The 9,004-nt window shown below is 47.2% G+C and overlaps 1 protein-coding gene across 1 annotated transcript in view; it reads left to right on the top strand.

Moving 5' to 3' along the window:
• Nucleotides 1-3,399: 3,399 nt before the first annotated feature.
• The window catches only part of SLC17A6 (solute carrier family 17 member 6), a gene marked incomplete at both ends in the record, with an annotated part of 29,858 nt that continues 24,253 nt past the window's right edge, over nucleotides 3,400-9,004 (top strand). Inside the window, 3 exons of the mRNA XM_079786994.1 lie at nucleotides 3,400-3,485; nucleotides 6,177-6,432; nucleotides 8,074-8,192. Coding sequence (XP_079643120.1) covers nucleotides 3,400-3,485; nucleotides 6,177-6,432; nucleotides 8,074-8,192 — 461 coding nt within the window. The remainder of the gene's footprint in view (nucleotides 3,486-6,176; nucleotides 6,433-8,073; nucleotides 8,193-9,004) is intronic.

Raw genomic sequence — 9,004 nt, 5'->3', positions numbered from 1 at the left:
CTCATATTTATGTTTCTCTCTGTCTCTCCCTCTCCCTTCCACTCTTTCTAAAATCAATGGAAAAATATCCTCGAGTGAAGATTAACAACAACAACAAAAAGAGTGTTTGGGAAGAGGGGATAATTCTCCTATAGGAAGAGGTGTCTACTAATTCAAATGAAAGCACTGATAAAATTGAATGGAAGATATTACGGATAAGGGAGAGTGTCCAGAGAAGAAAAGGCTTTTTCAGTATCACTATATTAACACCATATGTATAACTACTAATATTTCCTTTCATAAAGATAAATCTGATGAACTTAAAATCACAAAAGTATGTGTTCAGTGTTTGGATTTTGGAACCACAGTTGAAGAAAATGTGTTGGGTTGGTAAGCAATGTCTGAATATATGTCTCATATTGAGAGTAGCTATTACTTTAAGAATAGCCTAAATGGCATTCTTTGGTCTCAGGTGGCCTCGTAGCAATTCTTGTAATTTTCCACATACAGCATTTTCCATTTGTTTGTGACTTTGCTCAAGATGTCCCCTCTGGTGGGGATGCTTTCCAAATACCACCACCTATCCCCACTCAGTTCTACAAGGCTGCCACCATCTTCCTAGGGCTAGGTTTCTCTTAAGACAGACAAGGAAATATCACCTCCTAAAATCTTTTCTGTGTACTTTCACTCCAAGGCTGGGTTTCTTGTCCAATTTTATCCTTAACTATTTGTAATTTGTCTGTTTCCCATGTATCTTATGAAATCTTTCAGGGGACATTCTCAGAATCTAGTGCAATTCTAGGCACTAAATGAATATTTTCAGAAAGAATACATCAATATCAGCAGTTATTTTTATTCAAGTACCCACCCAGTTATTCAGAGAATGGAGGAAAGATCCAGATGACATTTACTTCAATAAAGGTGAATGTAATTATTTTACTCTAGAAACAATGCTTTCATGCTGGATTTGTATTGTTTGGTGCCCTGTGAGCTATATATAGTGCAGACTTAGCAATTGGGTGGTTTAGATCTCTAGACATTTGGGGTGCAGTTAGGAGAACCATTTTTTATCACCATCTAAACTTCACATATATTTAACCTCTATTTTTTTGCATAACTTTCCAGAATTTCAAAATCCTGGGTGTCCCTAAAATCAATTAGGGACATGTAATGAATTTGGTCACTAATGATTTGGAAAACAGATCATTTGTAAAGCACCTAGATGATGAGTCATGTCCTGACTAGTTTGAATCTTTTGTTTGGAAGGAGGTAGTTTAATATTGGGTTGGCTTGGTTTTTTTCTCTCCTCATTCTTGATCACCTTTGGGGATAGATACTATATTCAGGCATTCTAGGGGTTTAGAAATATGATTTCTTATTTTATAGAAGATATATATTTAATACATACTTATATGATAACTATCAAATTTATTAATGGTAGATAGTATTAGCTATTTTGACAATGTTTTTCACTATCCATTCTGTATATTCATATCCATTGCATTATTTGGCCTATTCAGGGAACATTCTTCCATGATTCTGTGTTTAGATTCATACTTCTGAGATTTGGTCTCAGGATTCCTAAGAAAAATTTACTCCCCCTGTTGATTTAAATAAAATCCAAAGATTTCAACCTTGAGAATGTGGTTTAAGGACAAACTGTTTTGTAATCGTTTGCCTGAATTGCATCTAAGAGGATTGTGATTCATGTCAAATGCATTAATAATTAACATCAAGTTAGCATAGTTTTCTTGTTATACTTAATGAAATAGATTCATTGATGCTCTACCTATATATGTGAAATCAAGTCTTACATGAATTTCTATAATTCTGCTTTAGGAGAAAATGAGACAAAAATCATATTTTAAAGGAATATATGTAATTTTAAATAAATCTTGAAAATAATATCAGTAATTATTTATTGACAAGCACAATGTATGGCCACAAATTTCATCAGTATATTGATATCTCAGTAGTGTGCTGTGAATTAAGTGAAGAATCATAAAATTCCAAGGAATATATATTAAACACCTGTCTTTTAACCAAGGTCATTGAGGTTGCAGGTATTTTTTTCTTTCTCTTTCTTTCTCTCCTTTCCCTTTCTCTCTTTTCTCTCTCCCTCCCACCTCTCTCTCTTCCTTCCTTCCTTCCTTCCTTCCTTCCTTCCTTCCTTCCTTCCTTCCTTCCTTCCTTCCTTCCTTCTTTCCTTCCTTACTTCTGTTCAGGGGTTAAACCAAAAAGCATGAGCAATATAATTATGCATTTTGTGTACATATGTTTTATATCCAAGGGATCCCAGGTGCCCCCAGAATACCACAAACTTAAGTAAAATACATTGTTATCTTCCTTCCTTACAACAAACAGATTTGTCAGCTTGCTGAGCAAAATGTAGGAGATTAGAACAGTCACTTGTCAATTTTTTATAAAGTCTTCCTCCCTTGCAGCGCCAAATGCACCATTCTCCCTGCAAACTCGGGCGATGATGACATCTTCCCACTTGGTCTCCATGGCATCCATGTCTGACGATCCCCAGAAGGCTTCCTGTTCAGGGCAATCCGCCCAGCTCCCCTAGAAAGTTGGCGATCTGGTCAGCCAAAAGAAGCGTCCCCATTTCCTGGAACTCTGTCCGTGGTGCTGAAATATTCTGACCAGCCGCGCCCCCGAAGGCGCTGCGAAGGAGGCGCAGTCAGCTTGGTTGGAAAAAAAAAAAAAAAAATCTTCCCTGAAGCTGCCCAAATCAGAACTGTGCGTCTGTTATTTACTCACGTCCTCAAAGAGCAGCGAGCTTTCTCCATCTTAATTCGACTCTACCGCAGAGCAGAGTTGCGCAGGTGTGATGGGAGGAGATCATAGGAAGGAGACAAAACGAATAGCAGCATTGCTCACCTGAGACCCAAGATGCTCCCATGAGTTTTGGAAGTGCTCTGCTCCTCATAGCAAATACACATATTTTTACAAAATGCTTTTATGTTGCCTTTGTCCTTACACAAGGGTTCTGTGATGTTTCCACCCTTCCGTTTAAAAAGCCAGAAGATTGGACAGCAATAAGGCTTCAGCACCAGGAATTTAAATTGTTTTTCAGTGGACTGACTTCCAGGACAAGAACTCATCAGCGCCCGCCCAAATACCATGCGCCCTTTGCCACCGGAACCTCCCCTTCCAATGAGACTTTCTGATTGTGTCTACCAACTCTCCTATTAGGAAACCCGTGGGTTGCATGCAGCTATTCTGTTGTGTTCTGTTCTCACTCTCCCTCCCTTTGCTCACTGGCACTCTTGCTGGAGGCACATCAATACCTTTCCGCTGAGAAGAAAAACCCCCACAACTACCTTAGAGGGTTAAGACAATATGCGCAATTCTCGCCTTCTATAGCGATCACTATTTAAATCTGGCAAGAGCCTGACACCAGTCTTTGCAAGAATGGAATCCGTAAAACAAAGGGTTTTGACCCCCGGAAAAGAGGGGCTAAAGAATCTTGCTGGAAAATCCCTCGGCCAGATCTACAGGTAAGAGGAAAGCAAACCCATATTTGCCTGGGGCTCGGCATGCAAAAATCTGCAGGGCTATTTCCGCAAACCGCGTTGCTTAGGTTGCTTAGAGAGATTGTAATATGATCGGAAAGTATTTTTTTCTTGCTCATTGCTGGAGCGGGCTGCTCTGGAAACCTGCTTGTTTATTCAGGAATGTTGCACTAAATGAACCTGTCTGCTTTGTGCATGTGTGTGTGATTTTTGTTTCCGTACCTGCAGATTCTCATCCTTTCCTGCCCAGGGTTTATCCTCTTTACAATTGAAAAAAGACCAGTACCTGTTCAAAAAAAACCCCAAAAAACAAAAAAAAAAACCTTTCTTTTGGTGCTTATAGTGACACCAAGTTAATTTGTTTTATCCAGACAAATGAATAAAAAATACAACCCTTTAAAAATGAATCAAGAAATTCCAAAGAGTAATGCCAAAAAAGAAATTTAGATCTTAGCTTTAAAACCACTTGAGTAGCGAATCCCCCCCGGTGGAATCATCCTTCTTTAAAGAAGGAAGAAGAATCAAAACATATCAATAATTGATAGCGAAAGCAGTTCTTCTCTCTGAACCCAGAACAATGTATATGTTTATATTTATTATTTGACCTCTCATAGAAGTCTATTTCTTGTATGGGAAAGGTCACATTACTTATAAGAAAAACCATAGTAATAACCAGTAAAATGACTTTGAAAGTACTGGAAATTTTTTAAAAAATAATTTCATCCTCCCTATAGTCATTGCACTAATTATGCTGTCAATTCCACCACTTTATAGCCTTTCAAGATGTATAATGACTACACCCTTTCTTAATATGAGCCAAATCAAGAAGAGAGGGCAGAAATGAAAGGATAAACGAGTTCAAGAGAGCGCCAATTTTCACATTTGGACAACTGAAGCCTTTGGGAATGGATAGGAAATGTAAACAAATTGACCAATGTGCCTCCCCATTTTCCAAATCTCTTTGGTTCCGGTGGGCTTCATGCAGGCTCCGTCATGCACCTATGCGGCAGTGCATACCGCAAGGGCCCTGCAGTCCCGCAGCTGCCTGGGAAAGAGCTGTTCTTCTCCAGCCCAACTGCCAGCAGGTGGGGAGGTCAGGTGCAGAGTTGGACTTTGCAAGATGAGTATAGAACGCCAATGTGAAATAAGTAAAAATAAAATCTCATTAGTTCCCTTTTCCTCTCCCAGTATATATTGCCCTATGTTCTACAATTGGGATTGGACTTTAGGAATAAGCATTAACAGAGCCAACAATACGTTTGTGACCTATTTCCAGGTGTTACTTCCAGAATTTGGAAGTATGACTTTTTTTTCCCCCTCGTAGCCTCAAATTGCTTGACAGCCATCTCCCAAGCCATGCATTCTTGGAATTGATATTAAAATTTCATTTGCTTTACCCGTGTGTATGAAAACAATTGTGTCTGGATATATCATTGAAAGGGCACGCATAAAAAGCAATTGTATGGTAGATTGGAAATATCTGCCCATTTTAAACGGGGAGGCTCTTTGTTTAAATATTGAGAGCATTCCCCTCAAGGGTCCATGGCGATGTTACTGTTCACGTGCTTTTTTTTAAAAAAAGCACAGAAATTTCACAGTTAAATGGTGGACTAGAACAACATTATGGGTTTTTAGTAAAACCTTTCTGTCGCTCCGCTTTTCCCTACCCCCTTCCCCCAAGGACAAAAGCCTAAAAGGAATCAGACGGGTGAGATCTGGTGAGACGCTACGCTTATTTTAAAAAAAGAAAGAAAAGAAACACAAAACAAAAACTAAATGTGAGACCTTCTACCTGGGTATGGACCATCCTACCAGAGTTGATTGGGGGGCGCGTTTGTATACCTGGGAGTCGCATTTCAAACCTTTTGGAAATGGGCCGGTGACATTTTTTTTTCCGGTGTTGGTAACCGAGATAGTAATGACGCAAGATTGTGAAGAATTAATTATTCATGTTCTGGCAGTAGGAGGCTTAGGTGTCGGCCATATGTTGCGGAGGCCTTTGTTTCCCACTCCAGTAACGAGGAAAAAGATGTGTAACCGGAGAGAAAACATTGAATTGGCACCGGGGGCTGGAGGAAGGGGCCCGAGAGAGCGCGGCTCATTCACAGACCGTGGGCACGGGAGAGGCCTTAGTCCCGGGAGGCCTGGGGCTCCTTTGTGGGCGGGATCGCGGGGTCCCCATCCGGGAAAGCTTGCCTGGGAAGGAAGGGGTAGGACGGGTGCGGGGCCTCGGCTGGGCCGGCCCGCAGCTGGGCAGCTGGATAAAAAAATCCCGGGTAAAGCACTGCGGCGGGGAGGCGCCCACACAGTTGCTCAGAAGGCGCTCAGAAGGCGCCTTTGGGGTGATCCTCATAAACTGAGAACCCCGCAAAAAAGTTAGGCCCAAGCAAGCGGCCTGTGCACGTGAATCAAGGTGCTGCGGGGGTGGCTCCGGGGGGAAGGGGGCCTGGAGACCCGAGGCCAGCGGTGCTAACCTTGAAGAGATGCTGCCAGGGGGAGGGGACTGGCAGAGGATGGAGAGTCCGGTGCATCCTCATCCCGGAGGGACCGGGAGTGCAGTGGGTCAGCGCCGCTCCCCTCAGCCCTGCCGGGCCCTGGGAATTGGGGACAGGGGGGCGTCTGGGGTGCCTAACCTGAGGCGTCCTTGCCTCCCCGGCCCCCTGCTCTGCCGCACAGGGTGCTGGAGAAGAAGCAGGAGACCTCCGGGGAGACCATTGAGCTGACGGAGGATGGGAAGCCCCTGGAGGTGCCTGAGAAGAAGGCGCCGCTGTGCGACTGCACGTGCTTCGGCCTGCCGCGTCGCTACATCATCGCCATCATGAGTGGCCTGGGCTTCTGCATCTCCTTCGGCATCCGCTGCAACCTGGGCGTGGCCATCGTGGACATGGTCAACAACAGCACCATCCACCGAGGGGGCAAGGTCATCAAGGAGGTGGGCGACCGCTGGCCGTGGCTGTGCTAAGCCACATCCCCTGTTAGAGCCCGGTTACCCACCCCACCCCCACCCCCTCACCCCCAATACATACACTGAATGGGGAAGGCCTGGGTGCCCCCTCGGGCCCTTCTAATACCGCCTTTCCACGGTGGAGCCCTAGGATCATCCTCACCTGCCATTTTTGCTCCTGAAGCACGTGGCTTCTGCCCTCTGGGCCTTCCTTTTCTCACCTGCAAAACGGAAAACCGCGTGTAGCTCACTGGGCTTTTTTTTTTAATTATTTTTATTGATTGATTTATTTATTTTAGCTCACTAGGTTTTTGAGAAGAGCAACTTCATGCAAGAAGTTGGGGCTTAGTCATGTCCGCAGACTCTTAAATCGAAGTATTTTTCTTTTACTCGAAGGAATGAAGCAGCATGTTAGTTATAATTTCCCGCCGGATTCCTCCGAACATTTTTAATAATGAAAATGAAACAAAACCGAAAAATAAATCAACTCAACCTGGCTGGCGCGGGGGAGTGGAGAGGGGATGCAACCCAGGGCATCTTGGGGTCTCTGGAACCCAATCCTCTGATCTTACAGGGTGTGTCGAGTGACCCCTAGGAAGAGCAGGGTCCATGTCAAGGTCACAGAAACCGGTGGGTCTGTATTTCCAGTTTAAGAATTTGAGCGCCCATTCACCAGGCCAGGGTTGGGAGGATTAATTTGGCACTCGCTTTGGAGGGGAAGCGGCGAGCGCTGTCGGGCCCTGGGGATTCGGGGAGACCCTGCAAAGTGCGCTTGGTTTCAGAATTTTTTTTCTAACGGAGAAAGGGGGCCCCAGTTGCTCAGGCGGAAGAAGTGCGCTTTCCCCTTTCCCCTGCAGGTATCTCGCCCCAGTTTACTTAGGGGTTCACCTGGTGCAGCCGCCGGGGCTGGCGATGGCAGACTTAGGCCCTGACCTCAGGCACACCCTTCTGGGCTCTCGTGACCACCCCTGAGCAGCACCTCCCTCTCCGCTGACTCCCCAAGTCCCCAGGGCTACTCTCAGTCCTTCCTGCTCATGCCTGTCCCCGTTTTTCGCTGGGACCATCCTCCTTCCTAACTCCTCCAACCAACCTCCGCACCTCGCACCCCAAGTTCCCCAATTTCCTTCCCCACAATTTCCTGGGTTGGATTCCGTTCTCCAAGCCATTCCACTCCTGCCCACACTGGCTGGCGTCTAATAAATGCGCCCAGGAGGGTCTCTATGCCCAGCGGGCTAACGAAATCTCTTCCTGGGAAGTCGGAATTTCCCAACCTGGAGCCCTAAGCTTTCCTCACTTGTCCGGGCGTTTCCGCCCGCCTGACGTGGTTCCCAGAGCAAAGCTAGGGGGTCTAGCTTTTCTATTAACCACGACACGTTTCAAATGAGCACGGGTTTCCAGTGAAAAACGACATTTCCTCTCTAGAAGAAGGTATTGGTTCTGTTTTGTTGAGAAACGAAATTAAGTCACCCACACGCCCCGAATGCAGAGAGTGCCCGGGGAATGGGGGCTCCTCGGCTGGAAAAACCATTGAAAGTGAACCCCGGCCCAGGCGCTGACTCTACCCTCTCCCTCCACCCCAGTTCTGTAAATTAAATTTTATTTAAAAAATGTTTTGTCCTACTCTCATAGAAAGCCAAATTCAACTGGGACCCGGAAACCGTGGGGATGATCCACGGTTCCTTCTTTTGGGGCTACATCATCACCCAGATTCCTGGCGGCTACATCGCGTCTCGGCTGGCGGCCAACAGGTAACGCGCCCAGCGGGCCCCGGCTCGGCTCGGGGTCCTGGCGGTGGTACCCAGAGAAGGGCAGCGGAGACTCGGGGCAGGGAACACCGCCCCGCGGGGGTTGGGAACTCCTGGGCCAGGTCTCCTAATTCCCTGGCACCCCCTTCCCGGAGCAGGGATTGCTGGGGGCCCCCTTCCAGAATAAGGCGCCCTAAAGGATTTGGGGTCTCCGGGGAGGGCGCACGTTGTTGTCGCTTCCTCTGCGCCCGGTCTGAATCCGCCCTTCGCAAAATAGTCGACGTGCCTTAAGGCCTGGAAGGAGCTGCGGCCTGGCGGCGAGCAGACCGAGCTGGGGTGGGGAGGCCAGGTGCACGCAGGGGTGGGGGCGTCACGTGCCGCGCTCTCCCCCGCTTGTCCCCCGGGTGCCCCGGCTCCTTTCGGCGCTGACCTCCCGGCAGGGCGGTGGAAAGCCCGGCGGGGGCGCCCGCCCAGATGGGGCTCTAGGTCTGAAGGATTTGTTTCTATGGAGGCAGGCGGGATTTCAGGCTCCGGGGAGGGGGGGAGGCGGGGAGGGGGGAAGAGTCCACCTGTTAATGAGCTCCGCTGAGCAGGGGCGGGGTGGAGGCGGCGCCACCTGCGGCCTTCGGCGGGGCTGCTGCAGCGGGGTGGCTGCGAGCCCAGGTCTTGGTGTCAGCCCCCAGGCCTGCCCCAAGCGCCACCCGGAGAGGCACCCCAAATCCGGGGCATAGGAACTGGTGGGGTGGGGGTTTCAAAGAACACAGCCACCCAAGGGTGAGAGACGGCTTCATTGACTCCACTGTGTGAATCATGAC

The sequence above is a fragment of the Cnephaeus nilssonii genome (genome assembly GCF_951640355.1).
Source record: "Cnephaeus nilssonii genome assembly, chromosome: 13".
Taxonomy (NCBI): Eukaryota; Metazoa; Chordata; class Mammalia; order Chiroptera; family Vespertilionidae; genus Cnephaeus; species Cnephaeus nilssonii.
This window is presented reverse-complemented; position numbering and strand designations above follow the sequence as displayed.